Here is a 27,880-nt window from a genome sequence, read left to right as displayed (position 1 = left end):
TAAATACACATAAAATATTATAGTTCACGTGGGTTTTCCCTTATTCTATTTACATACATAAATACTCGTATAAATTTCTCGGCTAAAAGAGAGAGAAAAAAAAACTGTGAAGAGATTTGTACAACAATTTGAATATTTAATTTCTCTATGGGATTTATGGGTTTTTAAATGGTCTACTAATGCTACAAAAATTAGCCTAAGGGGTATTATGTTATATATTTTGATAGAATTGAACAGGGTTAGTAGGATCGTTGGCATTTCGGTTGGGGATCTACATTTCTTAGACACACACACAAAAAAAAACACCATCTTAAGTTTAACGACTAGAACAGTGCTGAGATATATTGGAAGAAATACATTTATTTGATCTACGACTTCAAGGATTGTGTTTTACAAATTCTACTAAGTAGCTTCCAGTGCCAATTTCCATTAATGTACGATCGCACACACACACACGCACACGCACACACCCAAACCCATATTCCAGACATCTGCGAGCACAACTGTACTTTCCAGCATAAAAATCGTTCCAAAAATAAATTCGTCAGACAGTTTCTTCGTTTTTGAGATCGACTTAGACCCAATTAGTGCGCGTCGTTGGCTATAACGCATCGTTGTGACTCTTCGATATGGTCGTTTCAATCTGATCGATCCGTCGAAATGATGGCATATAGCTGGAACTGGCCTGGGTCACAATCGAATTGTTCGAGGAGCTCTGAAAGATATTAAATGTACTATATGTGAGAACTCTGATGAGATCTTGATAGTTCCTTTACAGCTACCTTCTTCTGGCGATACGATCGTCCTCGAACGCGCGTGGTATTGCGCCGCACTGGGTTCACATGAGTGGACTTCTGGGAGAGACGAACCGAACTGAAAGTGCTGCCCCGATGTCCGCGACGAATCTGTGGCGATGGTGTACCCGTCGCTGAAAGATTAAAAGTTAGGAATGGATTATATATGGGGTATGTGAAGTACTTTCGATGAAACATACGTGTTCCGGCTATGGCTGTGCTCCGCTTGCTGGCCTGAAGCATGCCAAAGACCACGGCACTGAAGGAGCCATGATGCGAGGTCTGGCGCTGAAGATTCGGTGTTGGGGCTAGGGGTATGCCCGCTGGCAGGCGGACTGGGGAAATCAGTTGGCTCTCCGTGATGCCCTTGGGATGTACATAAAAGGTGGTCATCATCCCCTTGCCCTTTACATTGATTTCGCCGCGTTTCTAAAGGGAAGGAGAAAAGATACTCCTTTCAGAAATGAGCAAAAAATAAGTAAGAGTGTCGTACGTACCACACAAGTATAACCCCTAGAGCAGAGTAGTTCCGCTGTGTTGGCTGACACCTGGACACGCCAATTCTCGCCCGTGGAGTCCATTCGCGAGGCCACATTCACTGTGTTCCCCCAGATATCGTAGACGGGCTTCCGGGCACCAATCACACCGCTGACCAGCGGACCACTGCAGATGCCCACGCGCAGCTGGAAGTTGTTGAAGGCATCCCCATTGATCTCCTCCAGCTTCTGTTTCATGGCAAAGGCGAACTCCACCAGGTCACACACGCTGTCCTCGGAGGTTTCTCCCCGCGCACGCAGACTCTCGTGATTGAGACCGGCGGCAGCCATGTATGTGGCACCCACTGTCTTGATTTTCTCCACAGAAGCGAAGCGTGGCTCCTCCAGCAATTCATCAAAGTCGCCTACGAGAGAATGGAGAATGGGTGGGGGTGGTGGTGGGGGGGATCCCAGATTCCATTAGACAGATGGAAGCGGGCAACGCATTTAATCAATCAACTCACAGATAATTTCGTTGAGGATGCGTATGCAGGCCTTGCCATTGTCAATGTCCTCGGAGTAAAAGTCCTGGAAGTTCGGTATGGAGGCGAACATAACCCCACATAGATTGTGCATCTTCGAATAAAGCTCGTCCGTATGCTCGTCGGACAGGTAATAGGCAGCCACATGGTCCGGCAAAATGTTCTGAAAGCCGGCAGTTAAATTAATGAGCCACAGACGGCACAGATAGCAATGGGGAGGCATGTTACCTTAATTAATGTGTCATTAAGCGCACGATTAGATTTCATGTTGGTCAGTTCACGCTCCGCTTGTTCCTTCCATATAAAGTCCAGACGTGAGGTGACCTAAGGAATGCGACCGCGAATGAGAGGTGTAAGCATTGGAAACAGTGGGAATCCTCAGCTGATGCTTACCTCCACCAATCGAGCATGGTAGCAGACCATTATGAGGAACGAGATGAGCAGTATCAGCATCTGTACGCCCAGCGGCATGCCCAGCTTGGACAGATCCCCCAGATTGAAGACGTCCCCCGTGCTGAACTTAAGCACAATCAGGGTGGTGTAGAAACCAACCATTCCCAGTGCCATCAGCGCCTTCACCAGATAATAGAGCTTCAGAGCAGTCGCCAGCGACACGAGACAGAGGACCCAGGTGAATACCAGATACTCGGGGTGTGCACACTCCCCCTCGATGTCGTTGGATCTGGGAATACCATAGAGATCCACGTAGCTGAAGTTGTTGAGCGATACACTGTGTCCGTTGCTGGTCAGTGTGTAGGGGCGATGCGACTGTTCGAATTGTTCCAGCGGCGGTGTGAGGTTCAGGGCATTGGCTAGGGTGCTCCGCATCAGCTCTTCTGTGGGGGCATTCGTGATGTTCTCATTCATTAGAGCATCCACAAGGGAGGCTGCCGAGGTGGCCGCTCCGCCACTGCTGGCTGCTGGTGTACTGATGGTGATGTTGTGATGAATGGTCGCCGATAGATACACATTCAGCTTGTACTCCTTCTCCGCCACTGAGGCATTCGAGGAGTAGAGAGCTCGCCGCAGCAGTCGCGAGTGCTCATCTGCAGTGCCAATGTATGTGGAAGAGGGACACAGGACTAGCCCAATGGCACTGAGCATACACATGGAGATGATTACCCCACAGATGAACAACGTGCGACGCTGCCGCTGATGCACCAGTTTGGCAGAGTTTGCCTTCAGGCAACGTGGGAGACCTGCAAATGGTGAGTCATAGATGATTTAGTAGGGAAAATGGGGTATATCTCACCTGGAAACTCTTCGGCCATGACTAGGACACAGCAGAAGGTGAGGATCACTGTGCCCACCGACAGGCAAATAATAAGACGGATGCATCGCGGAATGATGATGACCTGGCACAGTACCATAAATATCCAAATGACAAACACACAGAGCATGTTGGAGCTAGACAGGAGGACAGAATTATAGGAGCAAAAGCAAAAGCAAGGGCAAAAAGCAAAAATCAATTAGCAACAGTTCATTAATTAAGTGAGCCCTGAAAGGGGGGGGGGGGCCTATTGTTTGCTTTCCATTAGCCTGGAACACCCGTATCCGTGTATACCCATACGCACCGGAACATATCCTCGCGCAGCTGGCAGAACTTCTGCTCCTGGCATTTGTCCTTGAACTTCAATGTCCAGGGATTCAAGTACTCCCTACGGATTTCCTTATTCGAATTGATTTGTATATTCTGCTCTATGAACTCGTCGATCTATAAGCAGGGATTGAGAGGGTAACCAAAGATATAAGGGCTTTTGGTGGGGATATCACGCACCTCCTCATCCAGTACTGTGACGGATACACGATGCTCCTGCTTGGCATCCACGAGTATGGAATCGGCACGGTTGAGGCCCTCTTCGGGACTGTTTAACTGTGGAAAAGAAGGGAGATGGTAAAAGATTTAATTCCCATACAGATGCCGGGAGATGAGTAGCTACTCACATTCTTGAACGGAATCTCGGGTATCCAATCCGTGGTGGACTCATCCTCGATAATCAGCCCTTTGCCCTCGATTGCTTCCGCCAGATTCTGGATACTGGCTCCATTCCTGGGCCGCAGCTCCAGCGGTGCGGACATCATCGCCGTGGGGGAGGATACCGTGGACATTCCAGACGGTGGCCCGGTGTTGGCTCCCGTGCCGGCTCCTGCACCGCCATTCCTTAGACGGCGACTGTCCATGGCCACGCCCTCAACCACGTTGGGAAGCGAGTTCAGGGATATGTTCTTTTTCTGCTGCTGCTGCAGGAGCTGCGAGGGCTGCTGGGCGGGCACCGCAATGGTGGCCGCATACTCCAGGCTGCGTCCATCGATGCTCGCCCCATCACCGCCCATCGTTGCGGTGCCCCCCCCAATGCTGCCACTGCCGCTGGCTGATATGGACTTGGGCAAGGCGGGTGTCGGAATGGGCGTGGGCGTCGGGGTGGAGGAGCAGGCACATGCTCCCGATGTGGAGGCAGCAGCCACACTCCCTGCCAGGTGGGCGCTGCTGCGCGTGCCAAAGCGACGCTTGGGACTGTGTGAAGGAGTGGAAGGAGCGGAAAGAAGGAAGGAAGGAAGAGTGTTAATGCGTTAAGGGTTAACAATTGTCGGGCAGGGGAGGGGGGGTCTGGTCGAACTTACCGCAGTGGCTCTGTGCGCTTGATGAGAAAGGTCTTGACGTTCAGCATTTTCAGATGATTGTCCCGACTGCCGCCATTGCCCGGCTCCACCTCGTAAGAGTCATTGAGGCACTTGAGCGTCGCCTCCGAGATGTGAACGCGCCTGAAGAGTAGAGCAGAGGAGGAGAGGAGAGGAGCGATTTCCAAATGTAGTTTGGCCAAAATTAAATTCAAATATTTGCATACGCTTTCTATGAATGTGCGTGGTGATTTCCCCCTCACTTCCCCTTCCCCTTCCCCCCCAGTTCCATCCCCAAATTTCTTTCTATAAAATTGTTCCTTTGTGTTTTCTGTGTGGGCGTGTGCCTCCTCCAATGGACTGTGTGTGTGTGCCCCTCATAATTGGGTCTGGTCCTAGGACTGGTTTAGGTTTGGTTTGCTTTGGTTCTTTAGTTCTGCTCCTGCTTCAGCTTCTGCTTCTGCTTCTGGTTACTGGTTACTGGTTACTGCGGCCCAGCCTATAATTACATCAAAGCATTTTGCATTAAATTGAGCTTTTCTTTTCGGAGGCTTTTCATTTTCTGTGTTTTTGGCTTGCGGTTGCTCGAATTTCCCTCTGGTTACTGCTCTGGCTCTGGGTCTCTGGTTTTCCTGTGTGTTTCCATTCTATTATTTGGTTTCTTGTGTCTAAACACGCCATGCTTGCAAAATTGCCTACCAATTGTTCAGAGGAGCCCAGAGAGAAGCCCAGTGAGAGAGGACCCGCAAATTGGCCAATTAAAACTGCAGCCAGCCTAAGATTTGGCCAAGAGAGTAAGTTTTTCAGCTTGGGGTGTAGTTTTGTTGGATGAAAATCGTTTGGCTTAGCTTGAGGGAGCCAACAGCAATACCCGAATCAATAAGTTCAAGTTGGGGAAGTTTTAGTAATAATAATTTTGATAAAGAAACTGCACTGGGTCCCATGCTAATGAATTCCCTTTATGAAGGACGTGTATGTATGTATGTATATGTACATATCCATGCCTATTAGACAGATGATATGTGTTTCCATTCCCTCCACTCCCAATTTCGATGGCAGCTCACGCAGATGCTTGGCTTACGGACGCCGCCTCCGTTCACGTTGCTGTTGCCACCCACGGCAGAACGGCAGAACGGCAGAACGGCAGAACGGCAGGACGTGACTGGTTGTACTTACCCGGGTATGCCGCCGGATTCCATGTGATTTGCAATGATAACATCATTAGACCAGACGTCAAAATGCCATTTCTTGTTGCCGAGGACGCCGCACATAACCGAACCGCTGTGGATGCCGATGCGCATGTTTAGGTCCACCTGCAATTGCAAATCAGACGTTGGGTGTTCTTAAAATATGCAAGACCACACCAGACAGTGGGCCATGCACTTTATTCTCTTCTGTCAGTCAGTCGTTCAGTTTGTCAATCATTTAGTCAGTTGGTCAGTCAAACGGAGGAATGGCGCAGCAATTAAGTCGGGCCGACCAATTATGCGACTGCAGGCTGCATAGTAAATTCCCGAGAAGCGTACTACGAATGTAGGGTACATATGTATGTATGTATGTGTATGGTGTATGGCATATGCGGGGGGATTCCCCAACGTTTTCTGTGGCCAACCAAGGCCAACAAAAATCAATTAAATTCCTCTGTGTGGCACTTTGTCGTATGAAATTTTAACTCTCGTTGTCGCATTTTGGCCGCCAGTTTTGCCATTCCGTTGCCTTTTGCTCTGTTGAGATTTGCATACAAATGAATTGTCAACACGTTCAGAGCTCGCTCTGCTGTTACTCGTGCTGCTCCTCTGCTGGCCAGGGTCGAAGACAGGGCACAGGATTGTGCAGCAAAAATACAAATAAACACCAACGCTGCAACCCTCCGAAAGCAAAAAAAAATTGCTGAAAAAACTGACGAAAAATGTGTATTCAATTTGTCAAAAAAACGTGCTTAAAAGATATCTGTTGACATTTTCAAACAGTTCCTCGTTTCCTTCCCCAAGAAAATGTAAATAAATGGCTTAAAGACCGCCCATGGACACTCCATTGGGTTTTCTGGGTCGGTCCTTTCTGGGCCACACTTACGTGAGTGTGCAAGCGCACATCCTTAATGGCCTTTATCATGTGCAGACCAGTTTCCACACTGCACACAGCGTGATCCGGTCGCGTCTTCCAGTTGTCGCTCTCGAACTGCGACACGCAGTAGTAACAATCGCCCAGAAGCTTCACACGCAGGCAGTGATTGTCCTGGGGAGTTAGGAAATTGTTCAATAAAGCAGTCATTGAATGCAGGACATGCAGGACATGCAGACAGCACACAGCACACAGCACATGGCCCCCCCACACCAAACGGCGACCAGAACATACCTCCGCTATCCGATCGAATCTGGCAAAAAGGTCGTTTAATATCTTCACCAACTGCTGGGCCGATGTCTTGCTGGCCAATTCGGTGAAACCCTGTTTTTTTTTCGCACAAAACAAATGCAAATGCAAATTTTGGTAATAAACTTTTGAGTTGACTCCTTGCATGGCGTTTACTTACCTTGATGTCGGCAAAGAGTATGCTCACATTATCCATGGGATAGACATACAATTTGTTGAACTGCGTCTCCACCGTGGGATCCGTGCCCTTGTACATTTCGCTGCGTATTTGGTTGTTCACGATGTTCGGGAGGACTTCAAAGGAGGATTGGGATTAATGGGTTTTGAAAACAGGGCCAAAACGTATTATAAACTCAAGGCCCAAACACTCGAAAAGCCCTCTACAGTCCCTAGAGTTGTTACCCAACGAAATAGCGTAGGCTTTGAGATCTATACTGGACTGTGCTTTATACATATGTATGTATGTATGTATGTATATGTAGGTATGGTTCTTAAGAGGTCGCTAAATATAACTGACCGACAAAATGGAATGTTAAGCGTGTGTTTTGTGTGTTTGAGCCTCCGAATGATTTAAGATTCAATACTCACTTGAGTCCAAGAGCTTCTGGGTGCGCTGCAACTCCTTCTCGGACTCCTTCTTGTGCTCCATTGCCTTGTGAGTCTCGATGAAGGCCAAACGCTGTCCGCGATCCGTCAGATACTTGGTGTACATCCCGGCCACATTGATGGCCGTATACAGAATGAAATTGGCAAAGATCTGAAACAGAACGCAGTCCGCATTGATGCTGGCCTGCGGAAACACACGCACCCACACACACACACACACACACACACACACACACACACACACACGAAAATATACAAAAATAGAGAGGACATGAGACTAGGAGGCTCGCAAAACCGTTTTCGGTTGACATTTTTCGCATTTACCTCGCCGTGCTGCAGCTTGATGATTGTGATTACGGCCAGATGGCAGCTGGCCGTGATGGTGCCGCCCACCACGCACCATTTCAGGGGCAACGGCAACATGGCATACGGCACAAAGATGACGAACAGAATGTACCAGACCAGGTACTCGCGATCGGCAAAGCCCACGCCCTGGCCAACGAATCCTGGAAAAGCGGCGACAGAAAAGGTAGATGGTAGATGGTAGATGGTTGTAAAACATAACATTTATGACTCCCGCCGTTTGAGGCCCGAAAAAGGATTAGGCGATTAGGATTTTGACGGCCTGTGCAGGTGACGCATGATTTACGAGCCCCTCAGCGGAGGGATGACCGGCCCACTCACCCTGGATGTTGAAGAGCACCCACGTGCAGACCGCGGCCCAGTGCAAATAATTGTTGGCAAAACAGCGCCAGTATCCCAAAAAACAGATGGCCATATTGGCAATTCCACAGCAGATGGACCACGTGATGGCCGTGGCCATTGATTCGTACTGCAAGGGATTTTAATGAAAAGAAAAGGCAGTTCGGCCAAAGGTTTGTTTAAGCGTACCGTTCCATCGTCGTTCTCTAGGGGTCCCTGCTGCCGGCGGCGCAGCATCCAGACGAGGGCCAGCACTATCTTCAGCACAAAGTCCACCACATTCACGATGATCAGCGACTTCTGGCGCTGGCGATGGGTGTACGTCAGATAGCTGCGCTCCAGGGAGCTCTGCTTGAAGGAGTTAGTAAGCGAAGGGCAGAGTATGCCCTTGACCACGTTGCCGCTCTTGAAGGCCGAATAGGTCTCGTTGTTCAGCGGCCGTTGGGGTCCACCACCAGCAATGCTGGAGATGGAGGCTCCCGATTCCAGTTCGTGATCTGCAAGAGGAATCGTTTTACATTCCCTTCAAGAGTTGTCAAGAGTCTTGACTGAGTCCGAACTTCAATACTGTTGCCACCCATCCGATTCGCTGCTTACCAAAATTGCTGTTGCCAAAGATGCTGCAGCTTTCGGTGCGCCGCTTGGGGCCATATGCTCGCTTCGCCTCCACAATCCGTACCGATTGGACCCGGAGTGGGGTCTGCTTGACCATTCCCATGCCCATGGCCCCCTTAAGACCGCCGCCTCCGGCGAGCATGGCCTGCTGCTTCTTGCGCAAATTGGACAAAATTGATGTGGTCGAGGCACGCAGCGAGGGGGGCAGGTCGCCATTGTCATCCGTCTGGGCCCCGTCGCCGGGCAGTCGTGGGATTTTCGACATGTCCGGTGGTGCCACCGATGCCATGGCTGTCGCTAGAGTGGCTATCGTTGTCGTCGTGGGCGTTGCTGTTGCTGTTGCTGTTGTGGTGCTGGTGCTGGTGGTGGTGGCGGTGGTGGTGGTTGCATCCTGCTGTTTTTGTTTTAGTTTCGTATTTAATTAGTGGTAAGTGCGTAGGCACATATTGACTTACCTCCAAGGAGGATGTTTCTGCTGCTGTTGCTGCTGCTGTTGCTGCTGCTGCTGCTGCTGCTGCTGCTCCTATGACAGTGGCTGCCACTTGTGCCATTGTGGTGGTCGGGGAAGTGGCTGTGGCTTTAATCTGCTCATCATCTGTGGTTTGCGCTGCGGGATTACTTAGACCCAGACCATCGCAATCGCCATCGCCATCGCCATCGCCATGGCCGTCGTCGTCATCGTCATCGCCCTCCAGTTTTAGGTCGTCAATTTGTGCCAAGGCAATGGCGCCCTTGTTGGCGGCTCGTCGCAGCACCACCTTGTCCTCCTGCTCCTCTGGATCGGATGGCGCCTTCTTCTCCATCTCCTCCTTGGCGCCGACCGCCTCTTTCTTGTCCCCATCGGCGGCGCGTTGCGTGAGCTCTGGCGGGGCGGAATGTGTCAGAGTTTTGCTCTGTCGGCGCTGTTGAAGGGCGCACAAAGGTGTGGCGCTCAGTTGTCGCAGATGCACTTCATCCGACACCAGCTTGTCGTCGTCCATGTTCGGCTGCTGCTCCTCCTCCGCGCTTCTGCAAGTATATGGGACGGAGCTGTGCCTTAAATTTCAATTTTCTCTTTGAAGTTCTGTGTCTGCATTCTAATGAAGGAAAGCAGTCCCCTTCCCCCTGCCTTCGACATGGGAAATTGTGTGGATTGTAAATTAATTTGCTAAGGTTTGAGGAATGTCTAAGGTCTTGGGCGAATTCCGCCACAAACCCTTAAACGTTTCTTTGATTTAATGATAAAAGTGGGAGCATTCAAATGTTTCGGGCTGTGTGCGTCTTTGACACTCTACAACTCTCTTTAATGGCATCATCCAATAAATCTTTGAGTGTTTCTTTTATTTTAAAGGTTTTCTAAAGAACAATCTTTACGAAAGTTAGAAGTGACATTCAAATGCATTTGTCTTTGAATACAATCTTTTTTGTGTACATTTCCAAAGAGAAAGAGAATTCAATATTCTCTGTTCAATATTCTTTCACACTCTCAGGAGCTGTTGAATAATTTCTTGTTTATTTGTCTGTTGATTTAGCTCTCGTTCCCTCTCTCCCGGTGCGGACACGCGCGTCCTGTCACACCGGATATGGTACGTATGCTTTATGGCAGATTATTTGAACCTTAATTCTCGATGCCGCAGCGGAAATACACAAAATGGCGGTACGGGCTCAGACGACAGCCACGCACTTACGCGAAAATGGCGCGCGTTGATGTCGTTGTCATTATTCAAATTAGCATTTAGCCACTCACACACACACGTGCTGGCAGGAACACTCGCACGCATTGCTATGTCAGAATATAGCATACTTCTCAGGGCAGGCAGGAGAGCCTCCAAAAATGGAAAACTAAATTGAAAGTCCGACAGCAGAGACATGGCCCATAAATCGCAGTGAAACCTTAGAGATGTCGGAATATCTGTACAGATATACTCGCATATATCATTGTGAGGGCACAACAAACACCGTTTTTGTTTTATATATGTTTTAATTAAATTTAGTATAATATTTTAGCATTTTCTAATACAATTTCACTTCATTTGCTTTCGCTTTTGCTCATTAGGCTTCCATTATGTGACAGTTATTATCAAATTGATGTTAAATCTTATCTGCTGGAAAAGAGACGTGAGTTTATTTTGGGATTGTTTTTTGGGTTTTGTGGAGGTTTGCTGCCAGACAGCGTGGATCATATTTGCTACATTTGCTGTACTCGCTGTCCCAATCAATGTGTAGGATCCTATGGCACGCACTCTGCCCAACTCTGCTTTCTCTTTCTCCATCCATCGCTCTCTCTCTCTCTCTCTCTGGCTGTAGTTATCGGGCACCTTTATCTATTCACACTCGAACGTATTATCAGTTATTATTTCGGAATATAAAGAGCAAATGATGCATAATTCTATAAACCTTACAATGTTTTGAATAATGTTTAAATGAAGAGAGAAAATCAACATCTAAACTAGTTTTGGTGACGAAATAGTATAGTATGATGCAATTTTTATGGAGTGGAATTTCCCCAACACTCGCGCGCAGCAAAACAAATCATTTTCGGAACAATTGGCAACAACAGATCGCCGATCAAGTGAACAGTCTGGTCTGTCGAGATTTTAGCACCTTTAAACGATTCAATCACCCATGCGACATTTAGCAGATGGAGACGGGATGGAGAGGGATTTATATTTACACACCTGTAAGTTGTAGTCCAATAAAACGATATCACATGCCTGAATCCGAAAAGATCACGTTCCGTTTCATTGATTAACACATTGGCGGCACATTTCCACACAGCTGGAGCTGGAGCTGGGGCTGGATTGGATTGGATTGGATTTGGTTTGGATTGGAGTGGACAATGTACCATGGGCCTTCGGCTTAAGTTTTTCCTATGGGCAGCACTCAGCACTCAGCACTCCGGGTATACTAGGGTGAGTAATAATCCCACAGATAAACAGAGAACACGACGCACACGAATCCGGTCGAATCGAGTCGAGTTTATCGCCAGCAAAACGGGCTAACGGGCTAACGGGCGATGGTGCAAGATAAACTTCTAATATAATTATCGCCTATATAAATGTGTTGATAATGGCGCAACAATATTCAAAAAAATAAAATCGATAAATCGAGCTGATGGCCAGGGGACGGGGCATCTCCTTTCCCAACATATTTTCACTTTTCACCAGCGATTCACTCGTACAACTATGCACTTTAAAATGTTTCACTTTGCTGGGGGTTCTACGTCATCTTTTGGTATATTTATGTTGCCGTTTAGACCTACAACCAATGCACATATGTTATGTCTGCTCAACTGGTTTTATTTTCACTTCAGTGCCGCTTTTATTAAATATATTTCGCGTCTTTCCCATTGAACTGGCATTTGACAACTGAGCTAAACAAAAATTGCCATCGTCTGGATATAATATGATACTCTGGAGCTTCATTTTTGGGGGGTTCGATTCTCTCTGTTCTCTCTATGTATTTCTGCCTCTCTGGGGCGCTAAGTGAAATCAGTTTTGGTCAACATTGTTGCTGATATGGTAATTGACGAGAGTTTGGTTGGTTGACTGGCCCATGATAATGAGAGCGATAACACTGATGACTCTCCCAATGATAATCAGCAATGCAATTGATGGCTATATTTGAGCGGATTTCAATAGGAGAGGATTTTTGTGTGCTTGTTCAAAGGGTAAGGATGGGATGGGATGGGATGGGATGCGACAAAGATAATAGTTAATCTGTTTGAGCTGAATGTATTTAAGTCGGCCCTGTATGAGAATTTTCACATTGAACGCAGAGAATTTCTTGAAGGACTGCAAAAGTTGCAGCAGGATGGGAGAAAGTGATACATCCATTTATTTACAGGCTGATCATAGATATACAGATATAGATATACATACGTATGTATATCCTTCACACAATATCCCTTCGCGGGGCACTGGGGGCCCCACACTGATCCGATCCATCTCTTGTTTTACGAAATTTCCTGTCAAGACTTGCCCTGAGATATGAAATGTCAAAGGCATGTCTGCACTGCTGGCTTTTATTTATATAGACATCCGTTGGGGCTTAGTTCCAAGTCGCCAATCAGGCCCGGCCCCCACTTTAGAGCACCAGGGGGACAGGAGCCGGAGGCGGCAGAGTGAGCCCTTTTTATGAGCTTTTGTTGGCTTGTTGAATTTATGGCCATAAGAAACTTGTTAAAGCACATTATTGGGTGTGTAACAAGTGTGTGGCTGTATGCGTGTGTATCCGTATCCGTATCCGTTTCTGTGGCTGCGACTGCATGTATGCGTATGTGAGTATACGTATCTGTGTCTGTGTCTGTGTCTGTGCCTGTGTCTTTGTTTGGTTTGTGTGTTCTCCGACTTTCGAACCCTGCGCCCGAGTCGGAGACATGAGGGAGGGAGGCAACCAGCTGCTTAGCTAAGTAGATTAAAGTCATATTTACACGTACACGTCTCTCCCGTCCCCTCCGTCTCGGCGTGTGGTTGTATGTATTTGTTTTTGTGTTTGTGCTCTGCGTTAAGTGGCAGCAATTAACACTTGACATATTTATGCTTAACCCAGGGGGCCCCCAAGCGGGCGGGCGGGTCGTTTCCCATGCATTATTGTCATGCCCCCAGAAGCAAAAACATCAGCGCTATAACTAACCACTTGCCAAGGCTAACGCCATCGATATGGTAACCGATGTCTTTGGGCAAGCTGCTTAGTTTATGTATTAAGCGTTTAAGCCCTTCCAAGTGGTCGTGTCCATGGGCATGGGCGTGGGCATGGGCGTGGCTGTCAGCACAGCTGGCACGATGCGTCGGGCATAAAGGTTGCCAAGGCATGGCTGCTTCTTGGGTGTGTGTGTGTGTGTGTGTGTGTGTGAAGTAAATATTTAAAGATAATTAGTAGAAGATTGACGGAAGATGATTGCCAAGGATATGGCTTTGCTACTACACAATTTCTTGATTGGTCGGGGCCATACAAATTAACCCAAAACTATTCCCAAAGGTTGTCCCATAAATTCCATTAAAATAAACAATGATTATGGGATCATTGATAATTAATTGGCGGCACGAGGCCAGGAAGGAGTGCCATCATCAAAACGATAGCAGCAGGTGTCCGCTTAACCTTAAAAGGAGTCCAACAACAAAAGCCCAGTCAATGACAGTGCACTACTTACTGGATATAACCATGAGGATATGATAGCTATGGTTATGGTCATGTCTATGGCTACTTAATTTCGCTAAGAGTTCGAGCACATAAAATACTCCTCAAGGAGTCCTGTCTCCGCCGCAGGACCCTCTTAATATCACCCAACTTTTGTCTGTGTGCGAGTGTGCCGTGTCTGTTGGATTTGGGTTAATGTTGTACACTGGTCAACATGGGTGTGCAATTGACAGAGACGGACCCAGAGACAGACGAAGAGAAAGAGAAAGACCGCGCAACAAAGCAGAAAATATAATATAAAAAAAAACTAAATTACTGAGCGGCTCAGCACGGCTCTGCGGAGTAAAAAATCCATAAAAAAAAAAAGTAAAGTGCCGAGAATGGTGAGTATGAGCGTAGTATGTAAAGGATCAATCAGAATGGAATGGAATAAAACTTTCGACTCTTAAAAATAACATTACTTTGATAATTTTCTTTTGCTCCAGCTCGTGCTCGGCCTTGTCACGGATTATTATGCACGAAATTCGCTTACGCTGGACTCTCGTCTTTGATGTCCTTTTCTCGCTCTCTTGCTGCTTGGCGCAAAAAGGACTTGCGGCTCCAATCAAAGCGTTTTATTTGACGGCTGCTTCTGATTTGGGTAAACACATCACATGACGGGGGTTTCGTCGGTAGGGGTAGGACGAGCAATCAGAGTCTCTGTGGCAAAGACGAGTCCCAAAAGGCGAAAAGGCAATAAGCCGTATAAGTGGCCACTTTTTAAAGCAGCAATCAAGTTACCAAGTATTTGCCAGGCAGCCGGTCAGCCAGTCAGCCGGCCAGCCGGCATCCGTCCAGCCACCATCGTATTTGAATGCCATTAAAATTGACAAATTGTTCGCCCGGACTCAGGACTCGAACCACAAATCCTCCTCCTGATATTGTATTCCCAGAACATTTCACATTTACCAGGGAAATCTTAAGAGGAAGTGACATTGGGCATGGGGCTGGGGATGGGGATGGCAAAATGTATTCCTCATAAAAGTTCCCAGGACATGGCTATTTATGTTTACGGTGAACTAATTAGCTTCCCTGCTGCATAGACGTTCTTTCGGGGTGCAGCAAAAGTTTCTCCCATTAAAAGTCGCGCAACGTCTGTTGGCAACCACCCCACCCTCCCGCCTCCCCCCTCCCAACTAGCCACAGCCTTTGCCAATGCCCCTGCAATAGCTTCATTGTTGATGTACCACTGACGAGGGTATTGCGAATGTGATAACAACAACAGGCGCGACGAAGGGGCTGTATTCGAGTGAATGTTATCGTAAAAGATACTTATTTAGTCGTAAGAATATATTGATGCAACTTTTCTGCAAAGTTTTCACAGAATTCAAGCCACACATGACTCAAAGTTCATATAGATGTCATAGAAATGAGAGTATCTACAAATTCGGACTCCGAGAGTAGAATTTCTCTTTTCACTTGTCATTAAGATTCACATTTTATGGCCTGGTGTTCTCCTATGCGGATGGAGATCCGCTTGGCTTTTACCTAGTTTTGTTTTCGCTTTTGTTGGGGGCTCCATCTCTCTCCCTGTCTCTGATTTTGTCGCTTGTTGTTTACTTGAAGTAAAAGATTTGCATAGAAAAAGAAATTTGCATAACATTAAACAGACATTTCAAGTCTTTGCTGACATATACAGCTGCTGGCTGCTCCATGGAAACCCCCATTGAGATGCATAAACGGTTCGACCATGCCGGAAAGGGTGCTGCTAAAATTATATTACATTTATGGTCGGAAAGTTAAGGTTTTGGGTTGTCGGAAGAGCAGGCTTTCAAAGAAATTATAGCTGTTTGATAGCCAGTCTTGAAATTCAATTGGAATGTAATTCATCTAATGACTCAATGATTCAACATGTTTTAACATTGAAGAGTTCTGGCCCCCACATAAAGCCACCACATACCTACAGTTGATTGTCTGTGCATTATTATGTAATTGAAAATGCATAATTCGATTAAATCACGGTCGAGCAGCACAATCCTTGGCAGCCTCCCTACACACCGAGCTCTTTTAATCGTTGTAATACTTGGTACTCGTGGAAAGCAAGGATATATTGTGTGTGCTGAAGTGTATGTAACAGGCGAAAGGATGCGTTTGCGACTTCATACTTAAAGCAGCATCAGTGGTGCTATCACAACCGCCAGAAATCAAGAAAAGAAACGTTCTTAGCCTCTGCTTTGACTTATTCTGGGAGGAGTTTTCAAGTTAGTTCCCAAAATATTGGGTATGTCATAGTCGTCATGCCACCAATCGAACTATAACCTATTTTTTTTATTGTTGCAAAGTGAATTGGCAGAGAGCACGTGGCGTATACACAATTCCAGAGGCCACTCGCATAGCCAACTTTTAGTTGCCCTTTAAATGGCCCGCAAATATAGAGCATCTAAGTGGTTTTTCTTGCAAGTTGCTGCTGCAGCAATTCCGATGCCTTTTAAGGGATTGCGTGAGTCCCTTAAGCGGGTCCATTGGTCTCCGCGGGAATCAAATCAAGTGGCCTGGACTTGGTGTCGACTCGCAGATGGGTAGGGAAATGAAGACAGCAGCTTTGTCAGACGCGTCGTCTGTTGCCATTTATAGAGAATAATTGAAATATGAGATTGACATTGAATAGCTCCCGCCTTTGTACTGGCTGTTGTTGGTGTTTGCCGCCTCTTGTTGCCTGTTGGCTTTTCATGTGCCACAAATGGCATTGTGTTCGAATACACATTTTCCGACGGGGAGGAGTCGGAGTCCCATTCAATTGATTATTTTAAATATGCGAGTATATACAAAATACCGAAGGTCTCTTTAACATAGTATCTCCTCTATTTGGTCTGGAAGTGAATTTCATCAGAGTTTGTCCTAATCCAAAAGTTTCCAGAATGCATCCGTAGAGATCCGTTCAATCCACAACATTGTGCCACACACTTAACCAAACTGTCAGCACTCACCTGAGGCAAATGCGCTCCTCTTCCTCCTCCAGTTCGACACTCATTGTGCGTCTATTCGGATGCTCGAGGTTTCACCTTTCCTCCACCTCCCTGCTGTTTGCGCTCCTCGTCAAGTGGGAGTTTTAACTGCCAGCGACAGAGGCAGCGACAGAATCCTTGAGGTTGACAGGAGGTTTTCACTCCTCCTGCTCGACGGGCTTTAAGCCGCCTTAAAGCGTTTTTAAGCTGTTGTCAATTTGCCTAATGCTGCCACAAAACGGGACAAGAGGCAGGGTCCATTGGCGACAAATGTATGTGGCATGGCGCCGACGTTCAGGGAAGCCAGTGCCAATCCAATCCGAAATCTGTAAACAGATAAGCAACAAATCGCATTAAGCATTCTCAATGAAGCTCAAGACTCTTTTCTTAAATTTCATGCAAAGAATAAAGAGTATCCCCTGCCACTGCCACTGTCACTGCCACTGCCACAGCCACTGCCCCAACCGCTTGGGTAGTCTGCGCCTCCGTCTCCGGCTCCGTGCCAGCCATTCACATTTAACAATGGCAGTATATAATTTAATAAATAGTTGCAGTTGACAGATTTCAAGTGGATATGGCTGCGACGGGGCAAGGGCAAGGACGAGGACAAGGGGCAAGTGGGGGGCACTACACGTCAGGCAATGGCTCTATAGAGCTGTAGCATATAGTATAGTACCTATAGAGATGGTGACAATTGCGAAAGTGTGAACAAGAAGGTGGCATAAAAAACAAGCGAAAAAGAAACAAAAGCAATAGAGAGAAAAACTAGTTATGAAGCGATGCGATGGTTGGATACTCTTTCTAATTAATCTTCGTGGCAGATTGAAGCGTCGATATTCTAGATACATTGATGCTATAACTCCCATTCATATGTACTTATAGATTCCGAATTGTAGATCTTCCACTTCGAATCTGTGCTTTTTCCATAGACTTTCCATGGACCCTGCCAAATCAAAATTCAGAACTCGAATGCCCAAAATCAGAACAAACAAACTGAGCCTGGCAAAATCTGTATACATATGTATGTATGTACATATATGTAGTATATATAGTACTATGTGTTACTTTGCCATTTAAACTGTCGCTCGCTCTGTTTTGGGGGTGAGTGTCTGTTGTGGCTCCCTCCCACTCCCACTCCCACTCCCGCTCCCACTACTACTCGTCCCACAGCAACCACTAGAAATGTCAAATGTTTTTGCTCAACATGTGCGCCCCACAAAAAGAGGCACCATCAGCAGCAGCAGCAGCAGCAGCAGCAGCAGCAGGAGGAGGATGGACCATTCAGAGGCTGCTTTTTATGTACTGCCCTTTGGCAATGCCATTGCCATTACGAGTGGCACCAGTAGCAGTAGCGCTACTAGCACCCACATGGCGCAACATGCAACATCAAGTCAAATTCAATCAGGGACTGCAACTTGATGATGGCCACTTGGCCATGCTATCTGCGGTTCGCTGCCTGCCTGCCCCGCAATTGGATGAAGCGAAGGCGAGCACGGGGCTGGGCTGGTTATTATTGAGCCGTAAAACACAATTTAATGCCATTTAACAGGATGCACTTAACCGTCATCACGTACAGGGTGTCTGTTAGTCCTTTGGCGCGCTCGAGGGGCAATTTCTCGTCATAAATATGCGACAGATCCGATCCCCCTGGCACCCCGCCTGATCCCGTATGCAGGATATGTTTTATTGCCATCTTCGCATATTTATCGTGCACATGTTTTTTATGTCCCCTGCAATGATTTATACGCATCCTGTTGCGCCGTAAGGAGCGGGGGATACTTCTGAGAATTTTCCTGGAGCTTCCGCTCCTTTCATTTCATTTCGTATCGTTTCGCTATCGTTCCTCTTCGTTCCTTTTTTTGCGCTTGACAATGTAACCAGTTTATGCCGTTGCCAGCCAAACTTCCGCTTGGTCTAACGTGTTGCTGGGCTGCTTTGCCAGTCCCACTCCCACTCCCACTCCCAATCCCAATCCCACTCCCTTTCGCAGTTTCGATTTCCAGCCATTGCTGTGGCTGTTCTTTCAACGCATTTATGGGCGGAATGGCGTTCTTAAAATTTGTTTAAAAACATATAAAAGCCCCGCAAATGGAGACAAAACTGTCAGCGACAATAGGGCGACGCAGCAGGTGCAAGTCCAGGAATAGGATACCACTCCGCCCGGAAGGTCCTTTGTGTATCTCTTACACAGACAAAAGAGTTCATAGCACTTGGATCACGCACCGCGACTGGGCAGGGGTGCCGTACGACTCAACGTCAGGGCAAACAAATTGACTGTAAATATTCTTACGATTGTTTTTTGTGTCGCAGCAGAGTTGTACAAATTTTGCGAGCTGCGTCAAAATGTCAGGCATGTCCCCCCAGCCGATTTATGTCGCATTCAGCAAACACTTCGTTGGTGTTGGTGTCCTGTTTGCTGTTCGCCAGGGGCACACCATTTTGCCCCATCGCGCGCGGCTGAAAATAATTAAGTTTTTTGATTCATGTCGAAACCAGAGAGACAAAGGCGACTCAACTACTCATCGTGCTGCAGGAGGCGGGGGAGGGGTAGAAGAGAGAAGCAAGAGGTAAGAGGTAAGAGGAGCTGCCAAGGACATGTACACGGACATGCCAAAGGATTGCAGCTGGCAATTTGCCTCCTGCTACCTCCTGCTGCTCTGGATAGTCTTTCTTCTTCTGCCTCTGCACCTTTTGTTGTTTGCCACATTCTCGCATTAAGCCAGCGATTTATGTTGCATGAAAGGAGCGATAAACAAACAAACGGACCACAGCATACCCCAACATGAATCCTGCAATCGGAGTTGGCCTCTTGCGCGGCTTACCCCAGTACCCACAGGGGTGGACCTGCAACCCGGCTGCAGTTTCAGCTCCAGTTCCAGTTACTGGAGTAGTTTACGGGCATTTACGCGCTTCTTAAAAATAAATGAATGACCCGGTGCGAACAAGAGATGTTGGGGCCAGGCCACGGCCATGGCCACCATTCACCATCCACCATCCACCATAGAAGCCCATAAGCAGGAGTGTCTCCTGTGCAGGCGAACTCTCGGACCTTTTTAATTAATTATTGTAAGCACCATGAGCTGGCATAGTTGGGTGTGAACTATTCTCTTGATAAGCCCCATCTGGAAAGTGGCCAACGAAGCAAAATAACTCTCAATGATCGTCACGGGAGAGGTTGTAAAGATATCTCTTTAATTACGCTTTAATTAGGTCTATTAGCAGTGGAAGTATTTCGTTTCGTTTTTTTTAGTGAAAGGCTCGAATATATGTCATTTGTATGTTCAATTTTGGATTTGTTTGAATTTTAATGATAAGGAATACTGTACTCAATGGATTTGACTGGTTTGGGTTACAAAAATTCGTTTAATTCAATTTTTGATACATTTGAATATTTTTTTCTCATTTTTTCAATAAATCGATTGTATTTTTAATTTATATTCGGCAATAATTTTGACTAAGTTTGATTATAATATAATATAACTTTTTAAGCGCTTTTTTTATTGATTATAAATTAAAATGTAAAATTTGTTGGTGTTCTTCCGTTTTATTTTCCTATATTGACTATTAATTTATTAGAATTAAAGGTAAAATATTCTTTTTGTGCATACATTTTGTCATATTCTCAACGAGTTGCTACTTGCTACTAATTAAAGCTTAAGTTAGTTCTTAACTTTAGTTCCCTATTTTCTTCTTTTAACATATAAAGATAGAAAACCTTTAGCTCTTTTTTTAATTAATTCTAATTTAAAAGATTATATTTTGGATGGATCACAGACTAAAATTAAAATAACTACTTTTCCTGTTGTCATTATTCGAAGTTAGCTTCAATTTCCACAGCATTATTTACCTTGAATTAAATAATATAGGTGTATGTACAATATGCTAACGAAATCCGTTTCCATTCAGCGGTCCACACTGCGAGTGCACAATGGGCCCGACCCAAAACTATTGCCTACTTTCAGGCTTTACATTTTAGATTTCCGTCCAGCGACCATTTTAATGACCTTTAAAAGTGATGAATAAATATTTTCGTGTGGGGAAATACATATCAAACATAATTTATTATTCAATGCGTTTCAATATTAATCTGATGCGTTCTAGCTGTCAGCGCTGAAATTGAGGCTTTAATTGAATTGGGAAAATGTATGAAAAGCATGCCACGTGCATAAATTGAATCGTTTCTGGGAGATTCCATAGAATGGTCGACGGAGCGACGGCGGATGGGTGTCGCTCAGAATTGTGTGTTTACGCTTTTGGCAGCACATTTTTCCCCATTTACCACTGGCTATTTATTTTAATTTGCCCACAAAATGTCTGCTAATCATGGCATTCGCTCGTTTACATTATGCGGTTGTGTTTTCCTCTTTCCCCCTTCCTTTGTCTGCGTTTCTGTTCTGAGTTGTTGTTGCTGTTTCTAGTAGTGGAATGCATTAGCTGTGACTGCATATTGCATGACTTGCCATAGAAATGCTTTTACAGGTGCCCCGAGCATTGGTATTCAGGGATTTAGCATACCATGATTCGTATCCTCCTACGCGTATGTTCATTTCACCAAATAAAATAACGTTGAAGGATTTGTGTTCGGAGATACAACGAGAACGTTTTGGCATTCTCTCAGAGAGTCCAACGATCCAATAATTTTTTGAATATTCACACATAAAATATTTGTAATGCAACGTCAAACGACTCAATAAAACGCCACTGCAATAAAATTCCAAGCCCAGCAAAATTATTTACCCAAAAAAGGAGCTGACTTTTTATGGACTGATAAGCTCATAAGAGAGTCAAGCACCTGCTGGGATAAGAGGATGAGTGGGTTATTGTGCATGAGCATACCTCGATCAAACTTTAGTTCTTTTAATTCAACAAAAAATCTGTAAAAACGGAAAATATAAATCCACATAAAACGCATTGCACTAAGCCAACATTGTATCACTCTCCAGCTCTACTGCAGCCCTTCTTGCGTCCATGCAAAGCGTTTGTAACCCCTTTAGGCCCTGCTTTCAGCCCCTCCCCTCTCTTGAAAAACAGAATGCCGCAGTGCAATGCAGAATATTTTAAAATAAAATACATTTCTCGCTTTGACCAAAAACAAATTTGAGAGACGCCAAACGACAAACTCGAAGAATGTTGCATGAATTAAACGGTGAAGAGAAGGCAATGGAAATTTAATAGAAGGGATGGACAGAGGAAGAGCTAGCTGGGAGGGGAGGTTGGTTCCAAGGGATAACTGACTTTGAGTGACGTTGAAGCGTGCTTTAAATTATGATTAAACAGCGAATTAAATGGTTTGTGTTTAGCCTTAATGTCTACATAGCCATCCGAGACAGCGCACAGGCCGCTTCACCGCTTCACCGCTCCCGCCAGCGCCTGCTGGAAAATTAATGAAAACTGTGAGAGTTTCAATTATGTTTTTCCAGTCTTCCCCTCTATGCTGTTTCGCTCTCTCTATCCTTCTGTTGGCTGTCTCGTTTGCACTGCTGTTGTTTGGACAATGACAAACTACTTGCATGTGTGTGCTCCTTATTTTCCATTTTTCCATTTTTGTTTGGTTTTTTTGTATACTTTTCCTCTTGCTATGAAAATTATTATCTTCCCATTAATTTTGTACATACCATCCTATCCCAGCCCACGTGCCACCTTTAAGCGAGAAATTTAATACAAAATTAACTCTTTCTTGTGTGTATTTAATTTTTCAATTATTATGTCTTTATAGCTGTTTGTCTTGGCAGCAGTTGCCCATTTTATTTTATGGTTTTTTCAGCTTGTATATTTGGCTCAGACCCATTTTGGGTGTGCTGTGTGTGTTTATCAAAGCCGCAGCCTGAAAAATATTCTTAGAGAGAGGGGCACCAGAAGATGGGCAAATAAACGGACAAACCAGGAAGATATCGGAGCCATAGGGCACGCAGGTCGCACTCTTCCCTATAAGATATTTATTTCGAAATGTGGGACAATTATTCCCATGTTCGTTCTTGAAGAACACTTGGAAACTGCGCATAAAGATGCAGAAAACTTCCACAGTTTCTTGAACAATCATTTTGCACTTCAGCGAAAATGCAGTTGCATAAATATAAGGAAAGCGAGTAGGTCCTGGGTAATATTGGGTAATTGGGAGCAAGCTTTAGCTTAAGAGAACTTCACAGAAATGGATTAAGAAGAAAATATATTGAAAACTTACGTTAGTTCTAAGAAAATATGTTAATATTGCGACCAATATTGTCAAAAGTTTTATCCCTCAAAAAATGTCTGCTTGTGGCATTCTTGCGGTATGGAACTTCGCAGAACTTGATTCAGTGCAAAGATTATTGAAATCTTAGCTAAGATAAAAGAAAAGATGCTCTTCTTCTTCTTCTTTCCTTGTTGGGGACAATTAATGACAAAGGATTCGAGAAAGCAGGAAGCATTGAAAACTACCCATTATTCTAGGTAAAAAGGTTAAGATTCAAGAAAGTTGAAACTTGGGGCATACTTTGGCTTAAGGTGCTTTCATATCTTAGAGAAACACATCTCCTCAAAGCCAGATTAGACAGACACAATTTCCAATACAGTTTTTAGCAAAGTTAAGGCCCTCATTCCTTAAACTGAACGAAAGCTGAAACATTGTCGACTTGTCGTCTGCCCCTGCAATTGCAGTCAAAGTTTCATATATGGCTATCCGCACTATATTTGGTCCACTATTTGTTTTTTTATTGTTTGCCACTTGAGCGGACTCCCTTCGATGCCATGCCCGTGCCCCCTTCGAACCGCCTGGTTCGCTGCGCTGTCTCCACTTTGTGCCCAAAAGCAAATAAACAGGCAAACTGAATAAGTGAATTTTTATCAGCTCTAAAAGTAAATAGACAACAAGATATTCTTGGCAGAACACCCCCGAATACCCCCGAGTATACGAGTATATTCATGCTCGTTAACGCTGCTCGAAAATGGAGCATTTTAATGGTCTGCATATGAACGGATTTCGCTCTGGCTGTTGCCAATAAAACGTATAGAGAACCGGGGAAAGAGGCTGCCAGAGAAGGGATAACTTAAACAGATAAGAAAGCAATTCAAGTATTATAATGTATTTACATGTGTATATCTTTAAATAGTCGCAAATTTCGTTTTATCACTTTACTGATTCTTTTCTGTTGTAGTTTCTCTAGTTTCTCTAGTTTCGCACTCAGTGACTCACGCGGAGGTCTCATAGCATGACACTCTGCTTAAATGGATTTGATATGCGGTGCCTTTTAAGGCGGCCAAAAGCTATTAAAATCCGCCAGATTGATCAGTGACTGGCAAGGCCAAACTGGGAATTGCAATGGAAGAATGCAACTGGAGGCAACAGTTTTCCATAGTTTTCCATTCAAAAATTAAATAATGTTGAATGAAATCGAATTAGGTAAGATTCGGTTATTAATTTGTCTCAATTTTTCCCACAACGCCGCCTGAATCAGTAATTTTCCCGCTGCGAAATAGACCGGGCACATCTTAAAAATGTATTTTTACAATTTGTTTATATTTCGTCTATGGTTTTCGGGTTAGATGTGATCGCCTTTAGGCTCAAGTGATTTCGGGTGTGTCGGGGTGGCATTTCGGCTCTTAGATGCCAGATAAAGCTGAATTCTGTCTTTCGGGGGACTGCAGTTGATGGAGAAACTTCACGACTGCCAAAAACCGCGAGCCAGGAGAAAGTTTCCCAGTTGTTACAGTTTTTGGTGGTTTCAGCATTGTTTGGTTTTTCCTTTTTTCTTGTTTTCGTCCGTTTTCGATTGCAGCATAGCCTTGGCAGCAATTTGACAGACATAAACAAAAGAGGTGGGGGACAAAACCAGAAAACACACAACAGTAAAAGGCAAATTCTGGTAACGAAATTTAAACACTCTTTCGGTTATCTGATTCCACAACGAAGACGTATACCCTATACTTGCTCTTAATCATACTTATGATCTCTCGCTAAAGAAAATATCATTCGTTACGACATCCTTCTGTCCTTTTGTACATCCTGTAATCTCTGTTTTTTATGGGAAACCGATTTACACTTTTTATTGTAGGAAACACGTGCTGGATCCATTTACTCCAAGTACTTCCCGTGCTCCTGGTTTCTTTTCAGAAAACTGTACGAATGAATGAATCTTTCCATCCGAGTGCCTCCTGTAGTTGCAGAAGCAATAGAAGTGACGGATCTCTGTTCAGCACAAAAAGTCTTCTTTAAGGCACTATACCCCTATCATAAAGTGCATTCCGTAGTCAAAGCAAACTGCAATTGTTGTGCGGTTGGCCATTGCATCCGCAAGTTGTGAGCGCGGCTGAAACTAGGCTACAATGTTTGAGCCACAGCCAAGAGCACCAGATGCAGCATCAGCAGCAGTAGCAGAATCAAAACAAGAACAATTAGTACAGCTCATGGTTCAGCTGCCGAACCATAAGTTTTTCTTGGCAAGAGACACACCGACAAGCAGTTTAGTTCTGCTGCTGCTGTCTGGGGAGCGGTTAGCCAAGTTAAGTACGAGTCCCGTCCCGTGCGAATGTTGTTCGGCAGGCCAGACCAGGCCCCTCTTTTTGGCAGAGTTTCGTCTAGTATGGTCGAAACTGAAACGTAATTAAATGCGGCTGAGGAGGCAATTATTCTGTCATTTATCTGATGCGAGTAAGCTAAAAAGTATACAGAAACTTTTGCTGATCCTCCCTATCTCCCTGTTCAGATCTTCTTGTGTTCCTTTGAGCGCTTCTGCTTAGCGACATGTCTAGCGAGGCCGGTTTGGTTCCGTAGGTAAACTTTCCTGGCTTCTAGGTGCAGTGAAACGTATATTAAGTGTACGCCATGGCATCCCATACAATCCCTGGCGGATACTTTACATTTATTTACTTGTCGCTGGGCATATTAAATTCCTGCCCCTCGCCGCGATACCTGCTCTCGATTCTCCAGACTTTCCTCTCCCCATTAAACCGCCTAAAGTTGAATGAATGAATGTAACTTTCAAGGCCTTTCCCATCAAATTGCTTTCTTGAGGGCGACGCCATCGTCGTTGTGTGAATTGTGTGATTGAAGCATAAATAAATTCATTAAATTTTTTTTGCCCAGCAAAAAACCCATAGCAGAATCGAAGTAAATTTTTTCCAGCAAAGCTTTTGTCCGATTTTTCTTCCGCCTAGAGGCTTGGGCATCCGTTCAACAGGTTTTTATCCACTGCCTTTGCCGGAACCTCGACCTTCTTGAATGCGTCTTATTGATTCAAGCATAAAAATAACTGCAGGATGTTTCGGATTCCTGTATTGTACTGTAATCTGTGTATCCTCGGTCTTCTGTGTCTGTAACTTGCCCCTGGCTCTGGCTTTGGCTTTGGCTTTGGCGTTGGCTTTGGCTACTGAGTAGTGCATCTTGTACATTATACATCTCAATGTCAAGTCTGAGTCTGAGCTCGTCTCGGGGCCGTGCTTGTCACGACCTCATTATGTATAAATTTCAATTGCCATTGGCCTGACGGATTGACAATGAGGCTGACTATAAAGAAGGGCAGATAACTTTCCATTTGATTGGATGAAATTTGTGCAAAGACAATTCATTCAAAAGCTTAAAACTATAAAACAGATTTAGTTCTGGACTTTATACTGGCACAATAAGCTCCAATTAATTAGCTATTAACACGTGGTCTTAGTCCTTGACTCTATGCTCTGAACGCTCTGAACGTTCTGGTATCCCCACAAAGCTTCCTCCACTTAATATGTGTCATTCTGCCGTTGGCTTCCGAGTTAACGAGTCTCCGGTACATTTTACCTTTTAGAGACTAATCCTGCGGCTTTGCCGCATAATGCGTCAAATTACTAATTAAGAACTGCAGTAGTCGCAATTTTTTGCCTTCTGTTGGCCCGATTAGTCACCCTGTCATTAGGGTGGCCCTCACACCAGAGAAACGGTTTCTGCTTGCGTGCTCAGACATGACCAGTCGCACATTTGATTATGACAAACAGGCACATACTGACCAACACACACACACACTCACACACACATACCAATTAGCCAAAGGCGTGTCCTTAAAGGCTGAAAAGTAGACTACGTATGGTGTTGTGTGGACTTTTGCCACATACAACTCATATTTGGCCAAAAATTAACGGCCTGGCCACAATTTGTGTCACGTCGCAGTCGCAGTCGCAGTAGCAGAAAACCAATTAAGATCCACATTGGGAGAAAGATTAAATATAGACCGCGTGGAGGCTGTACATGCCTATTTTTAGGGTCAACACGGGCGCAGGGTCAAGCACATCACCTAGCCAGCCCAGACCAGACCAGACCAGACACGGCAGGTGTCCATCAGCGTCTAATCAACCCTTGATTCGTGCATATTTACAACCTCAAATGTATTTGCGTCTACGAAGCCGAAAGAGTTGCCGGCGGGGGTGTGTGTAGTCGCAGGTTTTTCGGAAAACTCAGCGAAGCTGCAATAATGCGGATTGATTTTCATTTCCAGCTGTAGACAACTCCACATCCTAGCATCCATCTACAACAATCCTCCAACAACAGGACACATCCATCGCCTTCCTGCGCTCACCATTCCATTTTCGCATCTAATGAAATACTGAAAGCTTTGGACAAATTTCGAATTTTACGCCTAAATACTTGGGGAAATTGTTGATTTGATTTTGGCCGTGTGAAAACTTTTTAATTAATTGGCCTCAACTTTGCAGTGGCTCTAATTTTTCGTTGTTGTCGGATGTGGGATCCTAGCTGGGCCTTGCCGAATGTCAAAACGTGACCCAAAAGTTGTTGTTGTTGTTGTTGTTAGTGAATTCCCGGATACGGACGTGACAGTAATAGGTCATGCTCGAGTCGATGCGTTTCGATTTTTGGGCCTGGCCGGCCCCGAATCAAAAGTTTGCTTTATTTGATTTTGATTTGATATTTTTTTGGAACAAAATAAATTTACCTTTACTTTTGCGGTATTAAAAGTTGTTTTTACTGCAAAACTTTTATGTTTTTGTTTCCCATTTAGAGGATTCCAGCGTTCGAGTGAATAATTTCAATAATTCGTCATCAATCTCAAGCGGTTTAGTATTTATAAGGCCGAAAAAAAAAAGTT

At 45.2% G+C, this 27,880-nt stretch overlaps 1 protein-coding gene across 2 annotated transcripts; it reads right to left on the bottom strand.

Moving 5' to 3' along the window:
* Window positions 1-335: 335 nt before the first annotated feature.
* On the bottom strand, window positions 336-27,835 carry Ac78C (adenylyl cyclase 78C). Of its 2 annotated transcripts, XM_001354142.4 has the most exons (24): window positions 27,728-27,835; window positions 16,809-17,152; window positions 9,193-9,732; window positions 8,707-9,017; window positions 8,299-8,606; window positions 8,092-8,239; window positions 7,732-7,913; window positions 7,390-7,591; window positions 6,962-7,095; window positions 6,787-6,876; window positions 6,505-6,666; window positions 5,608-5,744; window positions 4,435-4,575; window positions 3,757-4,327; window positions 3,590-3,685; window positions 3,387-3,526; window positions 3,065-3,219; window positions 2,206-3,011; window positions 2,041-2,136; window positions 1,795-1,975; window positions 1,292-1,695; window positions 995-1,223; window positions 783-928; window positions 336-715 (listed from the first exon to the last, which is right to left on the bottom strand). In XM_001354142.4, the coding sequence occupies exons 2-24, from the start codon at window positions 16,850-16,852 to the stop codon at window positions 602-604; spliced, it is 5,337 nt and encodes a 1,778-aa protein (XP_001354178.4). In that variant the 5' UTR covers window positions 16,853-17,152; window positions 27,728-27,835; the 3' UTR covers window positions 336-601. The 2 variants fall into 2 exon arrangements, with proteins under 2 accessions (XP_001354178.4, XP_015042533.1); XM_015187047.2 differs by lacking the exons at window positions 6,505-6,666; window positions 6,787-6,876; window positions 6,962-7,095; ... (6 more) ...; window positions 16,809-17,152; window positions 27,728-27,835 and adding an exon at window positions 6,174-6,372.
* Window positions 27,836-27,880: the final 45 nt, after the last annotated feature.

The sequence above is a fragment of the Drosophila pseudoobscura genome, chromosome X, assembly GCF_009870125.1.
Source record: "Drosophila pseudoobscura strain MV-25-SWS-2005 chromosome X, UCI_Dpse_MV25, whole genome shotgun sequence".
Taxonomy (NCBI): Eukaryota; Metazoa; Arthropoda; class Insecta; order Diptera; family Drosophilidae; genus Drosophila; species Drosophila pseudoobscura.
Note: the sequence above shows the minus strand (reverse complement) of the source record. Positions and strands in the feature narration are given on the sequence as shown.

Bases quoted from the DNA above. Each gene is read 5' to 3' on its own strand.
- Ac78C (XM_001354142.4), bottom strand. From the start codon at position 16,852: ATGAGTGTCGAACTGGAGGAGGAAGAGGAGCGCATTTGCCTCAG. The intron at 6,667-6,786 runs GTATGTTCTGGT...CTAACTCCCCAG, and splicing joins GATTCGATCGGATAGCGGAG to GACAATCACTGCCTGCGTGT. The intron at 3,012-3,064 runs GTGAGATATACC...CACCATTTGCAG, and splicing joins CATGGCCGAAGAGTTTCCAG to GTCTCCCACGTTGCCTGAAG.